Source organism: Rhopalosiphum maidis, chromosome 2 (assembly GCF_003676215.2).
Source record: "Rhopalosiphum maidis isolate BTI-1 chromosome 2, ASM367621v3, whole genome shotgun sequence".
In the NCBI taxonomy this organism is placed as follows: domain Eukaryota; kingdom Metazoa; phylum Arthropoda; class Insecta; order Hemiptera; family Aphididae; genus Rhopalosiphum; species Rhopalosiphum maidis.
In genome coordinates, this window is record NC_040878.1 from 32268620 (window position 1) to 32293051 (window position 24432).

At 24.3% G+C, this 24432-nt stretch overlaps 1 protein-coding gene across 2 annotated transcripts in view; it reads left to right on the forward strand.

The window, feature by feature from the left end:
• Positions 1-6516: 6516 nt before the first annotated feature.
• LOC113552170 (protein eva-1 homolog C) overlaps positions 6517-24432 on the forward strand; it is a 210682-nt gene continuing 192766 nt past the window's right edge. For both annotated transcript variants that reach the window (XM_026954903.1, XM_026954904.1), the window contains exon 1: positions 6517-6807. In XM_026954903.1, coding sequence (XP_026810704.1) covers positions 6720-6807 — 88 coding nt within the window. In that variant the 5' untranslated portion in view covers positions 6517-6719. The remainder of the gene's footprint in view (positions 6808-24432) is intronic.

Genomic DNA, 24432 nt, shown 5'->3' on the forward strand with positions numbered 1-24432 from the left:
TGGATAATTTTAAAAATGTCCCGTTCAAAATAAACCTTTTATCAGTATGAAGTTTGTATTTTATAGGAGAGGCTATTATTTACATTCATACATATTATAATACTGTCAACTCGTACATCAGAATAGAAAACAATATGCTTACGCATTATATTTTGATTCTAAACGGTGAGTTATAGTTATTATAGTTTTAAATTATTGTATATGTTTTTCCTCGTATTTTTCCCTTGGTTAACACTTTTCTAGGTAGTAAAAAAGTTCAAAAAGTTCCGTATAGAATTTCTATAAATTGGAAATTGAACACGGTTTGTAACTTTGAACTTTAGAAAGGTAATTTTTGAATTCTTCAGCAGTCGAGAAAATTGCGTAGACAGCAAAAAAAAAAAAAACGACAAAAAAAATAATAGTAAAGTAATGAAAGAAACCGTACTACGCAACGAAATCGCCACTGGCTAAGAATCGTTTTCCGGAAGAAACCGTTCATCTCATAAAATCGGTTATTTCCGATTTAATAAGATGCTCTATCCGTCCCATTCTATTCTTTTATGATCGGCTGTAACTCGTCTATTTAAAATGTGTATATAACCGTGGAATACTCGATCGATTCGATCGATTAAATAAAAATATCAAATAAAAATACCTATCACTACGGAACGTAAGAAATTACCTCCTCCTTCTTTAAACACCGTTTATATATCAGATATTCATGATGATGATCCGTATATGCGCGTCTCATATCTATTGTCACACTTACCGTTACGATGCGCTAAAATTATATTATGTAAAATATTATTATATTATAATTTGTAATAAATCAAATCGCTTTGTCAACCGGCTGTGGTAGACTGACTCCTCGTGGTCACCCTGGTGACAATTGTGTGTATATTTGTCTTAAACAGAGTGCGGCAAGGGGTACAAAAACTCTTGTCATTAGGAGGGAGTCACACACCACGGTGTTATATTATTATATAGCACCAGTTGGACGAAATTAAATTAATAAAAACTTTTTTATTTATAGGTGTATATATATATATATATATATATATATATATATATATATATATATATACTATATAGATAATAAAACGTTTCGTTGCGTTTCTGATTACCCGAGTTATTGGATGGTTTCTGAGAAAACTATTAAATCTCCAGGCTTTAACCGATATATCGACGAATATAAGATATCTTTAAAACATTATGGAAACAGATTTAAAAAAAAAAAATTTGTTGACATTCAAAAATTCTTATCTATTAGAGATTGTGGGTGTAACTACCTATAATGTTTTACTAAAGAAAAAAACACTTATGCTATTTGTAAATTAAATAGAAATAACATTATAATTATTATAATTGTATAGGCACTGGAAGTTTAAACATATTTATTTCTAATGAAAATAAATGATTCATATATTTTTGTCCGGATTTAAATTTTATTATTTTATACTATTTTAATCAGTTTTCTGATTTAAGTTCCATTTAACTGATTCAGTTTTACATTAGTACCTATACAAATAAATTGTTTGTTTAGGTTCATAATAGAGAAATAAATTTATTCAAACTCAATTTACTTTATATTCATATTTTATTATAAACATTTTCTTTAAATTATTAGATTTAAAAAAATTTTATTCATAAAAAATATTAATGCAATTTACATGTAATTTCATTAATAATTAAATTGCTACCTAGTGGTGACTGGTGAGGATATATTAGTTGGATTTTCTCTACAAACATTGATATTTTTCATGCATTTCATTTTTTAATTTATTTCGTTGAAACATTTATACTCTTATATAATTCCAATTATTATAAGTACCTAGTCATCATTATTTTATTTTATTATATTTTATAAGTTAACACCAATCAGCTTTTATAAAAATAATATTATGTTTTTAAAATAATAGTTGAGAGAATATTTAAGTTTTATTCAAAATATTTAAGGAATAATTTACTTCTCTAGTTCTCTCAATTTTTATATTAATTACAATGATACATATATTAAGTATACGTAATATGTACCAATTTGCTTATTTATACAGTACGCAAGATTGCACCTAGAGGCAGGCATCATTCATATTAGTCATTGCAATATTAACTTGTAACAATATTATTTTAATTGCAAAATAGGGAGAAGGAGAAAAGATAACTTAAGACAATATTAAACACGACTTAGGTATATAATATAAATATAGTAATATTAGGTAATTAATATACAGTATGATATAATATTCGGCGAAAATTGCATAGGAATCACATTTAATATATTTGAAATATTATATTTTTTTACCTACGATATTAAGCCCCATACTTAATATGTTCAAAAATTATAAATGTACATAAAATATTTTAGTCTGTTGATTTTGGCAACTACCGTGCATCCTTTGGAAAAATGACATGTATTTTTCATGATTAAATGTTGTGTTTCATCAGATTTTCAGATTTCTACTACAATTAAATAGTAATTTCAAACTGTATTCTTAAAGAAAAATGAAAACATATTTTATACTCAGGGCTATTATAGGAGTAACTAGAGACTATAAACCGTAAAATATGGAAACACTAAAAATTATTTATTCATACGACATTAAATTAACTAGGTGTCATAATTATATGTCATTTAGAAATAGAACATATTATGCTAGAATTATAAATTATAACACGTTACATCGTACAATTTTGAAACGGTACCAAGGTAAATAATCTACAATAAATTGTAATATAGGTAGTCTACTAAAACTGATTTGAATGCATGTGATGTTATAAATAATGCGCAATGCAGCGCAAAAATGTAAATTACTTGTATGTTTATTCGTATAGATATTATAGTACCTACATACAATTATTAAAAGTAAGAATACTACTTACTCTACATTAAAAAAAAAATAGATGGATATTTATAAAAAAAATCATGCATAGACATTTTAATTATTGAGAACAAATTTATAATATTCTAGATAAAAAGATACGCCAACTATTTATAGCAAAAAATATATTTAAAGTCTTTCTGGAAGCAATCAGATTACGTAGGTACACCAATGTTTGTTAGATAAATTAATGTTCTGTGGACTGTGACTATATATGTGTGGACATGTTTGATTTGATTTTCCCCACAAAATAGAATTAAACTATTCTGTAATTTCACCGTCCAAACTATTATAAATATATAATATTATAGTGAATACTAATTTAAATGATTAATATTCGATTCGCATATATCTACGTTTTACTCTAAATTAATTCTCTCTAAACATTTTTTATCTATATGAGCTCAATGATTTAAACTTTAAGTCAAATGTACGTTGTAACCCGTATTTGGGTTAATGCGGAAAACGCAATTTACCATTGTGTTAAGGGCTTGCTAGAAATAAAAAGCTCAATAAAATGTAGTTTTCAAGTTTTCGATGTAGAATAGTGGAATATCATGTTATTAAAAATTCGATAATTCTAATAAATGATTTAATTATAGATATTGAGCGACATTATAGACTATCCAGTACTTATACTCTATAAATTAATACATTATAGGGTAAATATGGAGATTGGAGACTAAAATATATTAGTGTTGTAGGTACTCGATTTATTAGTACAATGTGACCAACAAATTTTTATAACTAAGTCCATGCTTATTGTATAATACGATTATAAGAACGTTTATTGAATAGAAGTGTGTAGACATTTTGACTGCAGAAGTTTTGGTTATACGTTTAATCTACTCAGCTATTCTTGGTTCAAAGAGTACAAATAAAAATATGAAATAGATTATAATTGGATTAATACAAATTAATAGGAATTTGGGTGTGGTTACAGACTAATCAGTCAACCCTACATAGTACACGACTATGCGTGAGAATGTTAACACGCCTACCAGTCGGTCACTTTATCGAATTATATTTTTCCATTTCACTAAGAAAATAATGAAAAATCTAATACTTGAACATTTGGATTATTTTATTCACGTTTTAATATTTATACCGTTGAATTTTTTTCACTCGATTTTTAAGTTTTGAGAAATATTACACTGGCAGACTATCACGCTCATCTGAACATTAAGTAGGTACTTGTTATAAGAGAGAAAACTTGTAATATTCAATATATTTTAAAATTGACATATTTAGAAAATTGTTCTGTTTCAGATTATCAAGAAATAAAAACTATAGGGAGATGTTTAAAACTTAAAAGTTGATAATCAGTTTACAAATAAAAAATAAAGGTGAAAAAAATAGCGTTAATATAAATGTTTAAGGATGCATACCTAACCTAATCTATGTCTTTCAAAAAAAAAAAGTTAATACTTTTTGAAATAATGAGTGTTTACTGTTAAAAGAATCATTCTGTACATAATATATATATATATATATATACAGGTATAATTAAAAACTGTATTTTATAACAATATAGAAGTAGAAAAAAATGTAAAGATATATTAATATGACTATTCTAATTATAAAATGGTATTTTAAATTATATGAGCTTTTTATATGACGTACCTATTGTTTTTATTTTTTATTTATTAATAAACTGCTATGTATTTTAACTTTTAATTATTACAATATAGCCAATATTATTCAGCGATTGTAATATCATCTAAAGGATTAGAGGTATGTGTAGCTATTTAGTTCTTTATCATTTATAATAATGTGATTAATGGTTATTAATTTTTAAGTACAAATGCGTATATTGTGGTATGTGTATATATTATTATACAATATGCATACCTATCTAATTAGTTATAATTATTGATTCAGAGCTATATTAAACGCAGAATATGTCGAAGCCATATATCCATCAGTAATCAGCAATCAAATATAAATAATTGTTATTAATTATTGGTTGTGACATGACAATCAATCGTTGTGTTCGTTTTAAAGAAAATAAATTATACAAATATTATGATAATACAAAATATTACTATTATAAATATATAATATGAAAATAAATATCAATAACATCATATTATTACTTTGTTAACATTTTTTTGCTAAGTATAGTATGTTTGGCTATATAAATTTATTTTTTATATTTTAAGGTATGATTTTTGTTACAATAAACGACGGAATATTATTCTAGTTACTTTTAAAGATGATGCGTTGATTGAAAATAGTAACGGTCATGTTTGGATCTATACATCTATACATTTCAGGGGAAAGGGATATTTTTTTCAGAAAAAATATGATTTTAATTTTAGTATATAATAGATTATAGATACTAATTGATACTGGTTTGATTATATTAATATGAACAATTATATTTATATTTTAAATTTATGGATTTCAAGAAGTTTGAAATATTTATTATGAATAAATACATAATATTATAATATAACATTTTTCCTCTGAATTTGCATCTGGCGGCGATGACTTATGATTATTGAAAGTTTAACAAAACTATTATTAGAAATAATCAGGTTATGATAAATTATTTTAAACTATTTATATTCTTATAATTTAAATTTATATCTACTTAATAATAAAATCAAAATCAAAATTATATAAACACATTTTTACTATAACTAATAAAATGGCCAATCTAAAATATTTATTCATATAGATAGTTAAAGTTAGAAAATCTTATCTTATATCTTTTGAATAATAATAATAAAACTATTTTAATTAAATAAATAAGTACGTGCGATGAGTGCGAATGAGTCAATATCATATTTTGCCTAAGGGTTAGGACTTATCTATTTGTAATTTGATCACTCAAATTTAAGTTTTGTCGTTTTGGGTTTTAAATTATCAAAGTTCTACTGTATTTTAATTAAGTAAAATTTGTAATAGTTTATGTTAAAAAAGGGTGTTTTTAATTAACCAAATGTAATCAATCAGGTTCAGTTTATGTTTTAAAACGTACAACATAAAAATATTGTAATAATATTGTATTTAGTAATAACAAATATTACTTTTTGATTATCTATAACCATGAAGATTTGCCTATTCAATTTTAAATCTAATCTTTTATAATTGTCTAATTCGTCGTCCATTCATTTTTAAACAGTATCATTGTGATTTAGGTAAATAATGAACGCAAATTATTTTATACGTACCCACTCTGTAGATTTAGTATTTTGTTGATTGATATCATTTGATTGCCTACGTATAATATCATCAAAAAATGGGTCCGGAAAATCACTAGCTTATCGTTTATTATACTGTCGAGTATTTGAACAAAATCGCTGTTGCCCGTCCATTCAGGTATATCATGTTATGTTTAGCGTGTCAGAGTTTATAACGACCATAATGAGACTCGGTGTCAAAATAAATTTTGGAAGTGCACCAATACAACAATAATAATTATAATACGTCGACCGTTTTGTGTACATCACAATGCTATATAGTATGGAGGGTGGTCACTGGCTGGTTTAATCAGGGACTGTGGTTGTGGTCATGACGGGCGGCGGGTGTGGGCGATGGGAGCAGGTGAGGGGCGTTGCGTGATGTTTCCGGTACAGTTCCTGATGGAGCGGCGGCGGTGGCTGCTACCCGCGTGTGTGCACCGTCGCCAGTTTTCCCGCAGCTTTCGTGTTGTTCGTTCGTTCGTTCGCCGCCGGTTCTTTCACGCGTTCACCAAAATACAATATTTTTTACGAAAGAGTACGCGTGTTTTTTTTCAATTTCTATTTCTATCGTGATACTTATATAATATGCATGTCCTAGCAATTTTTTAACGACATGTTTTGTACGTTGTCCGGCGGTAGTGTTTTGTGATATGCCCGAAATTAAGTGATGGAGACGGTCATGATGTTATGCCGTATCACTATGGCGATGCTGCTGTTGCTGCCGTTTCATCGGATGGCCATTGCGGATAATTTAGGTGCCTAACAATAAAGTGTCATTTTGTCGAATATTGAATATTAAATTTATGGCTTTTAAATTGTAGATTTCGATTAGTTCTCATTATACTAACAAAGATGCTCAAAATCAGAATATTTAATGGGTTTCATGAGCATGATATTATTATTAAGTAATCTACAACCGTTGTCTGACCTATTGTTCACAGTATGCAAAATTTCCCTCAACCATAAAAATACGTGTATATATTAAATATTAATATATATTCGTAGTTGCACCATTTTAATATTATTTTTTTTTAGAAGGGAGAGGATGGTTATGTTAATATTTTTTTATCGTACAATTTTTGAGTAACAGCTTAGAGTGTACATTGTACATATATTGGACTTGGTGTTTTGTATTTTATTGTATTTGCTACATGATAAAATGGTAAAACGCCACTCTTTATTTTGTATAGACTATAGTATATTGCAAATATACAATTTAATTTAATGGTACTGTTACCTATTAGGTATTTAATACACCTAGTTGAACAATAATACAAAACTAGACGGAATATCTTTAATATTTTATCACCTAGAAAGTTTCACAATACGTATTTAATACAAAAACAAAGACTATTTCTTACATACTTAAGTTACAGTTTGTTTGATATATATTAGTATGTATTTATCACAAAGTATAATATATATGTAGGTACATCATTTTTATTATTTTCTTTTAATGTGAGTAAAAAATTAGTATATAAGTCTATCTTAATTTGTTTTAAATGGGTATATGTTACCCATGTTACCTAAGTTGTTGTTTAACATTTTTTTGACATACGTTTTATATGTAGTTGCAGAAACAATTATAAATAAATTTGAACGTTGACACTTTAGAATTAGTGAAAAAAGAACAACAATAAGATTTAGATTATTCGAAAATTAAGTATAACATAAATAAAAGTTGAGATCAAATTTCAAAAAGATTCTGAGAAAAATGAGTTTTTCAAAAGTTGTTAAGGTTTTATGAAAATACTGGTATAAGAAAAGTAATGGGCAATTTTATAAAACTTACATTCCTTAAGTAAATGCATTTCTATAAACTGTTCTCAATTTTAAACCTATAAAATCTACACGATTGTTACAACTTATTAACTAGTCTTTTTTACTACACTGAAATTACACAATTTAACAGTATTATCTGTTACCTAAAGTATGATGGTAATTGTATATGCATACTATTAAATTGTACCTATATTGAATATTTAACTGATGACTGTACACGCTCGTTTGTGCTTTTCGTCTATTTGGTTATGTGTAATCAAATCTGTTAATGTTAAAACTTATTGTCCAAAAGAAAATTAAATTACTTAATTTAATGAAAATTGTTTTTCTGTAATAGATAGTTTTTCACGATATCTATCTTGATTTTAAATTTCTTTAAATTACTTATTTTTATTAGTAATTGTAAATCTTCAAAATTAAAATACAGAAAAAGTCTATAGCTTGCATTTCATTATTTGATGTACTTACCAATAAATCGTTTTTTTATTTATAGAATTGATAATAGTAGATAAATAAATTGTAATACTAACCTTTAATCACCGTTTTAATTATTCGAATGTTATGCTTACGGCATTGCGTAGGTATACTTTAAGTCTGGCATAGAGAACAGTGAGTGCGTGGTGTGTGTATTATGTAGCGTCTTAATAAGTAATTATTTACTTTAGTTAAGTATGTATTAAGTAAATCACATATGTTATATCATTGGGTTTTAATATTATTTGTTTTGGTTTTATAGATGGCTAAACACCTAGTCTCTAGTATTAGTACTTACTTCAATCTATTGTCATTAAATTTAATCTTATTGCGTATTGTTTTAAAATCTTTACAAATTTATAGTGCACATATAAAAAGTTTGCACGTGAATTGTGTAATAATGTATAAGAATAAAGAGTTAGTACTTGGACCGATAAATTGTCTGGTCTACTGTCGATGTGTGTGTGTGTGTGTGTGTGTGTGACACTGGTCGTAGTGTATCTAGTTTGTACATAATTAGTCATTATCTTTCTTCAATATATGTATTTGTGTGTTTAGATTAGTTGATCGACTTTTGGGTATACTCTAAACTTTTCTGTGACCTATTTGATTTTTAGGTTCTGAGCGGGGAGCTAGCAAGCTATTGATTTTACAATATGTGTTTTTGGAAAACACTTTTTAGAGAAGTAAATATGTTCTAACTTTTAAATGGTAATTGTTCTGTGGTAAATTGTTTTTAAATTGTATTTGCAATTTACACAATTTTTATACCGTATATTATTCTTGGAAATATAAGAGATGTATATGATATTATAAACATTGAACAGTTATCATTATCAAATATCAATTATTATAACTGTATTTTCACAGTAATAATATGCGCATTATTTTAATCAGAGTATTTTTGTTGTTATTTATCAGGTTAAAATTAATTATAAATATCAATTATTTTGTAGTAACCACATGTATTATATTATATTAAAATTAGATAGCCGATTTCCTTACTCGTAATATAAAATATTAAAGTCGGTTAAACGGATGATTATACTTATCAAAGGAGTCTATGCTAATTGACAAAGACCAATTAATTAATTTCAAAATATGGCGATTATTAAATGTATGCAGTTATAATCCTGTGTCTGATGTAAAATGTAAGCACAAGTTTTATTGAGGGAACAATTTTCCGTTTATCAGACAAATGAATGACAAGTCCAGAAATTTAGTTATATGCTTGTGGTAGGGAGCGTAACGTGTACTTGCACATAAAATATTAATTTATTTTTATAAATTTTAAAAGCAAAACGATTTATAAGAACAACTTTAATGGCTCTATCTTTTTTTTATTGGAGCAGAACTTTTTATGGTGGTAGAAACTATAATCGAATAAACATTGTAAGTTAATCTTGTAACAGTTTCACTCAAAATATTTTTTAAATATAACTATAGATTTTGAATAAATTCTACAGTTGATGTTTATTTGTTAGATGTGGGACTACTAAATATTAAATATGGGCTAAAATCAGTGTTTTTAAAATGATTTTTAAAGTAAAATCATAAATCAACATTTAATTTAGTACCTACAACATATAATTTATAAAATCTGTAATAGTTTGGTATTATTTTAATCATTCTATAACTTATTTCCAAAATAAAAAAATAGTTGATAATATTTAGTTTTGTCATGTTCTGTCGAACAATTAAATTATACGTATATATAGATAATAAATGAAGCAATTAAACGATTTTTAAAATATTTTTTAAATTACTCTATTGCATAATATATCTTATAAAAAATATATTAAATTACAATAATGCATTAAAATTTGTAAATATTTAAAAAAAAAGTGATAACTTAGATAAACCATATGTATATTATTATATATACTATGTGATTGATATTTAATTATTAATTATTAAAGATTAAGATATTGATTTAAAAATGTATCTATTAATTTTAATTATTATACAAGTTATTTATTATGGTTTTATTTGGTTATATAATGTTAGTTTTAATTAATTAATTAATTAATTAATTTTGCGACATAAAGTGTGAATACTACATTCTGTTCAAGTTCTCAAATTTTCTAATTAAGAGTTTTAACTAGGAAAAAAATAAAAAAAATTTAATGTTGACAAAAACTATCCTTCGACAATAATATTATTACCTTACGCACTGCATATGTGTTTGATATATTAGATTGAAAATAAAATTATTTTTTTCTTTAACCATATGCTAATGTCGAGTCGTTATAAAAAGTTTTAACATATCATTACGGTTCTTATTTTAATTAAAGCAAGGCTCAAATTGTTACCTAGTTATTTTGTTTTAAAATTGTTCTTTGTAATTTATTGTGTGTGCCATGGATTTATAAAGGAATTATGTAGGTAGAATAATTACATATAACCGTTAATGAACCGTAGAACGTTTGTTCGTCGTTAGACACGATCTGCGACTTTTAATTTTATTTCACTAACTGCCTTCATCAGCTTATTTTTTATTTTTCTTATTATATGACTTTTGTTTTAAAATATGTTTATTTCGTCAAAACTAAGTTTGTAAATAATTTTAACTTATGAACACTCCTATATTTCTATGAACAAACATTAATATAAAGTTAGAAAAAAAATGCTATGACTATAAGTATTGTGTACTGAAATAACCATAAATATCGTATATCATAAATGTTTTTTACAAACATAACGAACCGAAGAATTTTCTGAGCGTAGTAAAGTAGTAAAAATAATGGTAAAAAATTTATTTTGTACGTATGTCAGCAAATCCATGAGGATGCATGAAACTGAATAGAAGTATAGATTTCTCTTATTTTAATTGTTAGTTACATTAAAAAAAAATATGATAAATATTTTTAGTTAAATTTTAAATAATATAAATACATGATATCATTAATCTTAAGAATCTGAAATTGATTATTCATGATATCGTGGAACCGAGATTTTCGTTTTTGAAAAATTGAGAATTTTTACTTCATCTTATTAGGTTTTTAAAATATTATTTTATTTTTTAAATTGCACAATTTTTACCATACATTTAATGACTTCAGATTGAATAAGTAAATAAAAAGTGACTTGGTATCTTTTGTTAAAATGTTGCGAATAACGATATAATTTTAGGTTACGCAATGTGATGTTTATTGATGATAAAAACGTGAATAGTTTTTCAACTCGAAAAATACAATGGTTCGTGTTTTATTTATTTCTACTCTACTATATTGCAGACAACTATAATAAACCACTAGAATATTATCAATTTTGTATGAGGTTTATACTATGAAAATTAGATAATATTTAAAAAAAAGTTTTTTAATCGAAACACTTATGTGGTTTTTAAAATATTTTTTATCACAACATTATAGATTGAAAAGTAAGCATGGTGTGGTAATGTGATGCATAATATGTTAAGATATTTCTAACATTTCCAGTAACTATCGAAAGATTACGAAAAACTTTTAAAATGTACTATGTATTAACGTGTTCTGCTTATTTATTTTGTAGGTAATGTTCTCCGTGTCTCTTATTAAACTTGAACTTTACAGTTTATCTATTATACGGAAACGGATTTTCTCCAGTGTTGGATTCCGTTAGCATTCTGTTAAATTGTCATTCAGTGAATAGAATTTATGAGTTGAGCTCGTGGAAACGGATTTACTTTTGTGTAATTTTTCGTGTGTGTTGTTGTACTAAATACTTTGGCGCTGTAGATTCCGAAAAAGACAAGAATTGAATTTATTTTTCTTACTATTATACATCGTTAGTTGTAAAGTTATCGCTGGATTTGATAAAAGTAAATTTGCAAGTGATGAAAAGTAGACGAACGATCGTTTTTCTACACGTATATTATAGTATGTTTAAATATTACTGTTCAAAATATTTGTGGCACAAAATAGATAAGCAATCTGTAACACTGCGATAGTATCGGTGTGGTTCTTGCGGCACCACACTGTGTTTAGAAACGTGTAGAATTTAAAAGGTGTGTTTCTTAATGGGGTGCGTGTGCCAAGTATAGATCAAAAAAAGTATGTATATATATACATATCATATTATTATGAATCAACCGTCTACATGTGCGACACGTGAACTCCATATTTCTGAACCATATGGTAGCCCTTCCGTAGTTCCACTAAAATGTAAACCATCAGTTTGCGTTGGACCTTCATGCGTCAGGTATTACAGACATTGTTTTCTATACATATTCAGTTAGAATTATTATACATAGCTTGTATTATAAGTGATGATTATACTTTAAAAATTGTATTTGAATCATGTTTTATTAGATAATCGAAGAATTAATAATTATGAAAAATAAAAATATCGCTTAGATTTAATTGGTTACAAATTAATATTTTTATTTTTCGTCTTATTTGATTGTAAAATAATTTCATAGTTTGATTTTTTTTCTAGTTTTTCGAAAGATTTTATGTCATGTTCCTACATTAATTATAGTTGAATATTTTTTATATATATATATTATGAAAAATAATTTAAAACTACATAAAGTATGAGAATTGTATATAATATTGTGTGTATATAAGAACCGAAAATTATTTTTAAACGATCGTTCAATGCTAAAAATTTTATGAGATACACCTTTATATCCGAATATGTATTGGATGCATTTTAAAAGAAAACAAACCTAACGTTAAAATATATTTTTTTGTTGTTTTGAAAAATTGTGTATGTGTTTTTGTAAGACATTTGAAATAAAAAACTATGCAATATAATATGAAAACAAAGAAACATGATGAGTATAATGTGAGTTATACCTCTGGTTAGAGCATCCATCTAGTTTTATAAGTTTTATTGCTATTAGTTAAACATTAGAGTATTCATTGAATACTCTAAATTTAACTCGTCATTGTTTACTTTAATGTGGGTAACAACAATGATAATTGGCATTCTTGAAACGTAATAGGGACGTTTATATGCGTCATTCAATTTCACAGGATTTTTTTTTTCAGTAGGGACTTTGAGCTTTTTTTTTTGTTGAGGGGTGTACCGTAACCATTAGTGGTATTATTCTAGACCGAGTTTTATTTGTTTTTTGAATATCAAATAAATTTCCGTTAAAATCCTCTCTTTTTTTTTTTGTACATTGTCAATACAAATTATTTTGATTGATTGAATAATTCTTATCTTTAGTTAAAAACAATACACATGTTTATTTTTATAAAATCAATATTTTAAATTTTTACACGCTAGTCACTACTTACTAGGTATCTTGTCATTTATGTGTCTCATTTTAATGATAACATATTATACAAATTTAATTTATATTAATTGAATCTTTAAAGAAGTTATTTATAATAACGTAATATATCATGTGGTATATTTAAAAAATTTTAACTTAAGCTTTATTTTTCGAATAGTTGAATTACGGGTACAATTCTACCAACCCTTTGCTTGTCATTTGTTAGTAATTATTTTGAAATTAGACTAATTTAGTTCATATCTAACTCTGGCTAACTGTAGGGTATGTTTTTTCACTTGTATTTTATCTTCATGGATTATTAAATTTTTGGGTGAATAAAATAATACCTATTTTTTTCTTATTATAATTATTTTTTCGTAAGGTTTAAACAAATGAGGTTATGATGGTTTATGATGATTTAAAAAATATTTCTTTTTTAGGTTAATTTTTTGCAGTGAAAATTCATACTATTAATGTATGTTATTTATTATTTGTTGAGTCTATAGGTCCTGTCTGTAAATTGTGTATATTTAATAAATTAACAAAATGCACATTTCGTAAAAAACTATATTACACAATCATATACATTTAATGTTAAATTATATTTTTATAATTATTATAATTACTTTTTATAAATGAAAAATTGGTTAGTATAAAATTTCAAGTTCAGTTATATTTCATTAGGTACATTTTATTATATTTAAAAAAATATATAAGTAAATAAAAGTCCTTAAAATATTTATAATTTGAATTAATTTTCAACAAACTATCAATTAAATAGTAGACATTGATTTTTAGATTAATTTTATTATAAATTGGAGCTTAAGATATTAAGAATTTTAGAAATAAAGTTCAATGCTTTTAAGTTCGATTTGTGTTTAAATAAAATTAGTTATTTTTTGATATTCACTGCCAAGACTTTACATTTTAGAATAACTTTCATTGTATAAGTATTTTAAGCACATTAATATTATATACACTTACCTAAATGTATTACTATAATAATATCTTATATAATATTTTTAATTGAAATATCGAATTAAAAAAAATCAGTTTTTATAAAATTAAGACAATATAATTTACGAACACATTTATTTATTCTAAAAGATTAACAAAATTAAAATAAGTAAAATATTTTTTTATTTAAATAGGCATTGAATAACATTACAATTTTTATTTTACTTACATGGATACAAAAAACAAACGCTCAGCTATTTGTTACTTAACTCCTACACTCAAAACCAGAAATTTTTATTTATAAATAAGTTAATGTTGACTTGAAGCCAAGACTATAATAGATAGTATTGTTGTACAACATGAATTGTAGTATATTTTTATCTGGCAAGAACAATTACATAATTAAAATTTTTTTAATCTTTTGCTATATTAATAATATATTATTATATAATAGTTATCTACTATTTTTATTTATTTATAAAATATTTTTATGCATATTTTGATGTAGCACAAGTATCTTTCACTTTATTCGTACTATACAAGTGCATACATTAATAATTATATGAAATAAGTATTAAATACTATCTATAAACACTAAGTTGAATACTTAATGAATTTAATTTGTCTTAATTTCTATAATAATTTAACTAATATTTATTATTAGTAAAAATAAATATAATTCAAATTTTGTGTTACCAAATGATAGTTATACTGTTATACTCGTTATAAGTGCTATTATCAGTAACACATATGTTAAAATAGATATTTATTGTTTGTTGGTTATAAAGGTTATTAAAAATAAACAGGATTTACATTTTTTAATTTTCCGATGTACCAATAATTAATAGATGTGTCGAAATTATTAAAATGTTTCTTCAGAATAAAATCTCTTAACAAAAATTGTACCATATAGAAGAAATATTGAAAATCAATATTATCTTAATCATTATTTTAGATATCTATTTAGATCTTGTTTTATTTGAAAATGAAATAATTTCTATTTTGTATGTTATATTAACTCACCTAGATTTAGCTAATGCAATTGTTCTTAAAGCGCTCTATAAATGTAGGAGAGTGGTATTTATGTTTCAGGTTGTACGTGCATCATTAACACATATTACCCAAAATTGTTAGTTGTTGAAAGGGGGTAGGTACACGAAGCACGAAAAACTAGCACGATTTCACAGCGAGGTTATATGATGGATAGCATCCGCGTTCAAGTTAATAGCTCCATACACCTACCCCAAGACCACCCTTTAATAGCACACATCTCTAGGGTAGTTTTCGGTTGGGTTGCCCACGCAATAAAGGTTATCTGTTCGGACTACCCGTTTACCCTCCCACCGTTAGTTCGTCAACAATCTCTGACATTTTCGTCGATATTATTTAACTGGTCGTTTGTATTTTTCACATTTTATATGTTACTACACACGGAGCCATTTTATTGATAGCCAGTTTAATATAATTATATTAGGTAGATAGGTACGTAATTATAAATTATAATAAACATAAAATTAAAATAACTTAAGAATTTAACGGTTTTATCATCAGCTAGGTTAAAATTTAAATTGACCTTATTAACAATATTTTACCAATTAAATTTGTTTGCCTATATATTCTAATCTGGTCTTGATATTATAAAATATTGACATTAATAGTTCAAATTTATAATATTAAATTATTATGGTTATTTTGACGGTTTAGATTAAAAATGATAAAAACTTCAACTATGTATATATTTTGGTTCAAGAAATAAAAATCAAATACTTCCAAGATAAGTTTTTTACGTGCGTAATAAAACGTTATATTCATATATATTTTTTTTGATTCTTAGCTGTTTAAATATTTTATATTTTTTTACATTTTGAGTAATATATATATTTATATATTGGGTATACAATATGTGTTTTTATATTCGTAAATGTCTAATAGAATGAGAGTACTTTAATATACGTAGTTTCATACAATACTTTCTATAGATTAGAAATGTTATGTTCATTCTATATTTCCGATGCCATCTTTCGTAATGGCATTGAACTGTTATTAAAAAGCATCACGGTATTATTTACGAATCGTTAATTTTGCATTTATATTTATCGAAAAAATAGGATGTAACTAAATGAACTAATAAACTTAATGTAGCTAATGTAACTAACACGAAATGTATACTATTTATAAGTTAAGTAGAATAAGCACGATGTCATTATATCAATAAAAAATAAGTAGTCGTAAAGTTTTAAACAGGAGTTAGTATTCAAAATAGTGAATTATAGTACTTTTTTTGGACTTTGCAAACTTGAGTTTTTATGGTTATCCATTAATTCGATAAAATAGATTAATTAAATAAATTCAATACATTGTATGAAATCGATAAAAATTACACAAAATATTAAAATTAAAATCAGAATTATGCCTCTATTATAATATTATACTCGATAAAAAATAAAATCACGTGCAATCATTACGATGCAACTGATCGAGCACGAGTCATCCGTAGCATTCATATTGTCCTTTAATTGCTAGGTATAAAACTGCGATGTTAGTAGATCCCACACACTCGTTAAAGAAGTAGCTTGAGGCGAATAGTGTTGAACTCATGTTCCGTGACAATCTACAGTTCCGTGTACCTATGGAGAGCCTTAAAAAGGTTTAAAAAGGCCTAAAAGAAGGCTGTAAAAAGGGAAAAAATTGTATAAATTATCATTGAAGAGATTTATATTTTAACTTCTCTTTTCTTTAACAATAAAATGTTTCAACTTAGTATATTTATTTTATGAAAACAGAAACACGTCTTATGAATTGATCTTTGTATGAACTTTAATAATAAATATAGTATTATGAAATGTAAAATGCCTATGATAATTGCATTTTATTCAATTAATTATTTATTATATATCTACGTAGGTACATAATATCTTAAATATTAGGTATACAATGTTTAAAATAACTGAACAAATAATGTCATACCCTATTGAATACATATCATATTGTATTAAACGTTTTTTACTCTGCAATTTAACGTAATATAATATAAAACTGTAAAAGCAGTAACTTATACTATACTTTTCATTAATTTTAATTCAGATCTGAAATACATATTAGTAAAGTAATAAAATAATATTATATCCACGATAAAAAATAACATTGTTAAGTCTATTTGCAATAATTATTTCATATATTTTCAGGAATGTTTATTTATTTTAATTTATTATTTAACAACTAGATTGTAATATTTTTTCAAATCTTTTTGATTTACTAAGTAAAGATATGCATGATCAACATTAAAAAAAACAATATATTCATTTTTAAATCAACTAAGAATAAAGTCTGCCGAGTAATAATTCCCAAATGACCTATTCAATTATTTTTATTTTAATGTTTTTTAAATTTGTATCTAATTTTGCAATAAAACTAGTCTTATTTATTCTCCTGGGCATAATATTCAAACATTAAATTCAAATGTAAAATTACTCAGCTAAGTGTTAAAGGGTAAATAAAAAGTTAATTAGGCAATTGATTCGTGTATTTTTATACTTTAGGTACCACGAAATTCTGTGTCAAACATTTATCGTTATTTGATATCTGAATAGATACAAAACTTATTTTTATCCATTTATTATTATAAATGTATATCAAATACACGTAAAATTAAATTACTGGCTAAATACTTACCATTTACAAAGGGAGTACGTAGAAAAATTTAACTTTAAACATTCTGAAACCATTTCGTTGACACACAAAGATAATACTGTTATTTTATCCATATATATATATATATATATATATTATTTTACAGAGAGAGAAATTATTAAATACCACTTTTACTCATTAGTTAAATGTTGAAATTGACGAAAGTACTGTAAAGATAATGAATGACAATGACAATCTGAAAACTTTATGATTATAAATACTTCATTTTTTTTTTTTAGTTTTGTTATTTGAAAATAAAGCAAGGAAAAAATAACTTGTTTATTTTTATGCCTTGTGTGTTTTAATGGAAATGTATTTTTATATTAAATTATTTACTTGCTCCATTAGGGGTGTTCCAAATATTAATATGTACTTAACTTAAAAAATAATAATTGATCAGCATATTAATGATATTTAAGTATTTTCATTGGAATTTAATATAGTCATTATTTTAATTTTAATATTAGGATTTAGGACTGTCTAGGACTAGGACTGTTAATATAATTATATATACTTTTGGGAAAGTCATAAATAACAAAAAAATATTTGTTTTATATTTAAATAAGATATTATTTGTTACAGCAGTGGTCATTGGAAGTGATTTATGGATATTTATTTACATATGGATTACAACATAATACACCATTAACAAATTATACATATTAAATGAAATAAACGATTTAATGAACAATTATGACATACATTCTGTAGTTCAGTGTGTACGTTGGCAATGACCATATATTTTATTATGGTGTAGGTAGAGTTGGGGGTTTTGATTGCGCATTCAACCAAAGATTTCGGGTGTTTTGAATTTTATTTATCTTGAGTTTAGTATAACATTCGGTAAAAATATGTTTAAATTAATTGGCCATTAAGAAACATTGTGATATTTTCGTGTGGCCAATTATGAGTATAGGGTATTATTAAAAATATTTCTAGGCCGCTAAAGTGATGGAAAAGACTGTTTATAGGTATTTTTTTTTTATTCATGGCATGTAGTGGAATAAGACCAATACTTTTGTAGGTATAATACATAAAGTGTTCTATAAGTGTTCATTTATTTTTATTATAATAAATATAATAGAATTTAAATTTGATTACATTTTTGGCTACTGCTTAGTGGGTTTGTTTTCATCTATGTTAGAAAAACTAGGAGTTCAGAATATTTTCATTTTGAAATTATCATTTTGAAGGATATAAAAATAATTTTGAATAAACAAATTTACTGAATAATATCGTTTACTAAATATGTTTGAACGGCATACATGACTACATAAGTAGGTATATGACTTAAACATATAACAAAAAGTTTAAATTTTAAGATAATTTACGTAAAAAAATAATATTTTCTCAGGATATATTTGCTGATTTTTAATTACCATTTGACATGCTAAATTTAAAATTATATCATTATTTAAAAATAATGTTTGAGAAGATATGTGCATACCTATATCGGCTATATCTTAAATCGTGCGATAAGATTCCGTAGTCATAAAGACGGATTTTGGTTAATGGACCGAATGGTTAACTTAGTTTAGGTGGTGTAATTAAGATGTTTTAATGAACTCAATACCCCAGCTAAACTTTTAGTCAAACTTTTGTCATTTGAAATGCGGGCTCTAAGTCACATTATCTGGTGTAGTTTATAATGTTTCTGAAATTATTGTTTAGGTTATCAGGTAGAATGTGAATCTATTAGATTGTGCTAGATCTTTGAGGAATATTTTTATAACACACACTTAAACGTTTTACATAATTAGTATCTTGTATATAATGTACGTTTGACTGTTGTTACTTTATAACAAATTTAATTAAAAATATATATTTTTATAGAAATATAAATTTAGCTAATCCAATGAAAAAACATTTTAATGAATGTTAAAATGTGTAAATATTAAAAATTCCTTTAGATAAAATAAAGATGTTTATTGGACATAGGTGTAACTATGAATTTTTGACATTTATAATAAGTATATTTAGTGCAACACAAATCATAACTAAATAACTATTATTATTCTATTAGGTATATATATATATGTAAACACATTGTTATATTAAAATGGAAATTAAATGTTTATTTTTTGTTTTTTTTTCAAATGATACATAATGTATATAAATAATAATAATAATATTAAATATTAATAAAGTGTTAAACAATCTTTGTTTTATTAAATGTGTTTATTTTTAAAAAAGCCTCACTTAAATACTATAATAATTAGGTGTAAAATGATAAAAGAGAATGTGTATGAAGTTTAATTATTTAGGTCTACTGATAATGGCATGGACTCAAAAGCATTGTTGAGTTGGACATTGTTCAATTTCTTGTTTAGACTGAATTATTAACATGTGTATAAAATATATTAACAAATAACTATAACTAGAAAGTTTGGAATTCATTTTTTTCATTAGGAAAGGAACTATTAAGTTTCACGGCTATGTGTTCTGTGTTTTTCAAAACATATTTTTTTATAAAAATGTTCAAGATGCTTGAAATATGTTAGCGTGATCCAAGATATATTTTTGAAAATAATTACTATAGTAAGTAAAATTACTAAAATGCGAAATCCTTCAATATTATTATGGGCGCCGGAACTGAACTCCTGCGCCATCTTAATTCGGTTTTGCCTTTACTTAAACATCCTATACATACACCATTACACATTTACATCATTATCGGTGTTCAAGGATAATTTGGTTGTTATTTGTTTCAAATTCCAAAATTATTTGTATTATGCAGTGCACTTTGCAGACCCTTTTAAAACTTGTTTTACGATCCATTTTTTGATTCTATCTGTTAGATATGTGAAAATAGTACGAGGTAAATTATTTGGAAACTTATTAAAGTATTATTTTTTGTTAAATTTAAAAAGTTATTTTTAAAAATGTAAAAAATAACAAAACAGCAAAGAAATAATAATAAAATTATTATATACATTTATTTTTATCAAAATATTGGTTTTAAACATCTTTTGTAAAATGATAATATAATTGATAGGTATATTTAATTAGTTTGTAGAAAATTCAAAGTTTATTCAACTGCATTAATATATACCTGCATATTTATAATTACTGTTAATGAGTGATTGAATTTATAAAATATGATATTGGATTTATTTAAGGATTTGTGTATATATGCTTGTTAAGTTTTAAACGCAAATAACATTATACGATTATGTTTGCATTAAGTTGAATTAAAATCATAAAAGAAAATAATTTTTTTGTTATTTGCCTATTGGGATTTGGGAAATCATATTGAAAGTTTTAAATTATCATTTAACTGAATAAACATTGGTAGATGATTTGCTGTAGTTGACATTGCGTGCTGTTATAGTTTTGTAAATTGTATAATATATATTTATATATATTTTGTACAACATAGAATTATTTAATAAATATTTTAGTAATTTATTTAACTTGTGTCTTGATAAATAATAATATACTTGATATGAATATATTTCAAAGTACTTTTACTTCAATAAATATTTCAAATATAACAATAATTATTAAAAGTAGTACAAGTACACTTGAAACCCTTAAAAATACACTTTTGAGTTTCAATTCCTTATTTCAACTTATAAAAAAATCTTATTTATTGTTAACAAAAGCAATACTTAAAATGTTTTGACTTTTATATATTTAAATATAGTATTGAGAGATTTATAATATGTATTGTTAAAAATGTAATATTCACATTGTTAAATTTGGACATCTAAAGGAAACCTCGTGAACGTTTCTCTGGAGAAGGACAATTTTATATTTAATGAAGTATTTTTATAATAGTTAATTTAATTTCGTAATTTTTTTTCAAATAAAATCAATGAACATTATTTAAGAAATATTTTTTAAATTTACAATAGCAAACTTATGAAAATTTCACGTTTCAAATGAAAGGTGCTATAACTTAAATATTTTAGAATTAATATATAGAATAACTAAAAAATTAGGTCACTTTACCTAAATATTGGAACATTGTGATAAAAACAATATCATAAAATTACTTAAATCACTGTATTTTGTTAACTATTTGCATAATATTATAAAATTTCTTATTTTGTCATTTTTAAAACATATTTTCTTTAAATTTTTTAAAAAAAAGTCTTGATTAGTGTAATTAAAAATAATTTTACTACGTTAAGTTATTTATATTTTATTCTTCATAACAATAGGAAAAAATGTTTATCGACTAACGTATAAAAGAATAACTACTGTCAAATATAGTTGTTTAATTATTTTATTATTATTTTGTTAGGTTAAAACATGATAGAGAAATAAATAAATAAATACATCGTTAAACATTAAATACAACAATGCAATGTTTACAGAACTATTCAATATATTTGTATAATATATTATATCATAGAATTTTGTGAATTATTATATTCATATATCATACACGATTATTATACGATATTTTGGGGATATCGCGAACAAAGAGTCAAAAACAACTGCGAAAGGCGTAATAAAAATATGATTATTTCATTACACATTACAATAACTGGCTCGTAATAAGTGAAACCCTCGGTATATATTTAAAGTCTGAGTGGAGTAATTTATTGTTTTGGAAAAAAATTGTTTCGTATTTGTGGACGTGGATACAGAATTTCATTTTAAATTGTCCATTTTTTCATACATATTATATTTGTTTAAAAAATTCCAAAATGTATTAATATTTTTATGAGTTTGCCATAAAATAATTAGTATTTTTTATTTTTAAATATTTATATTAAACAATTTAAAAGATTTATTTGAAAATAATGTACAGCATTCTTTTTGATTACCTATTTTTAAGAATAAATAAAACTAATTAATTGTAAAAGAAACTCAAATCAATTATTTTATTATATACTTAATGTCATTTTCTAATATAAAAATTTAGAGCTAAATAGAAATTAAATTTCAATTGAATATTTACATTTAAGTTTTATAAACTTAATCAGCTTTATAATTAAAAAATAATGCAATTTACCATTTTCAAGTGTTATTATTATTATTATTCCTTCTAAAATAAGTAAAAACATTTTTTTTAAGAATTATTGTTTTTATATCTACTATAATATTAATTACTTTAAAATTGATATGTTGAGAAGGTTCCTTACAACTTTTTTGGCCACACTAAATATGAGTAATAAACCACTATTATCACTACTCATATTAAGCAACCAAAGTATATGTTTGCTGTTTTTTTCGATTGCAACTATTTAATTATTATCTATTTTATTATTATGATCTTAAAAATCGAATGTTCAAAAGGCACATTTTTTTTTTATCGACAATTTATATTAAACTCATATATTTTTGTTCATCGTTGTTCGTTTTTACTCGGTTAGCTATGGGAAACAATCCTTTTATTTAACGGTTTGTCGCACGTATAGGAATTAAACTGACACGTAAAAAACAAGAAGGATCGATATTTAATTTAAAACATTAGGTTTCTTCGAAAAAGGTACTCATATTTTAGTTTACGTAATATTAAAAATATCTTTATTTACATATTTTCTGTGATCGTAAATATTGTTTTTGTCGCTCAGTCAACATCCAATCGTGCTTGTTTAACAAGACGTAATATTCGTTTTAAAACTAGACTATAATAAATTATATATTAAAAAATTAATTGAAAATAAATGAAAATACTGATTTAAAGTGAAAAAAAAGATGGTAAACATATAATGATTGAATTTAAACTTAATAATTTCCATATAACTAACTAGCTACCTACTATAGCAGTACAATTAATATATATCAAAGATTTTATTAAAAATGTATTCAATAATTTTAAGTCATGATTTAGTTTAAAGATTTATGAAATAGAAATGTAATATTTTTAATATTTACTGTTTTGTTATTTTCATTGATTTTTTTGACTTAAATAGTTAAATCTAAAAGAATTTGTATATTGTATAAAATCATTTTTATGCATTTTGGCTATGCCTTGGCTCGCTATACTTGTAACATAAGTGCTCTAAAAGATTTGTACTATACCAAATATAAATTGAATATATATATGGTACTTCAGAAAGGTAATTTGTGAAATTTCCCAGAAGTTTTGAGGAATCCATAAAACTGTGAAACATAGTGAAATCTTCGTCAATCTCGTTTTGATCAAAATCTATTATTAAATTGTTTTATTAATCTAGAAAACAATAATTCAAACAAATTGATAATAAAACACGGGTTTTTTTCATTTTAAGTCAATACATTTTACATTTCACTTTGTAAGCAATAATCGTTATTGAATTGTATATAATATGCTCTTAATTTAAATTTTGAACGT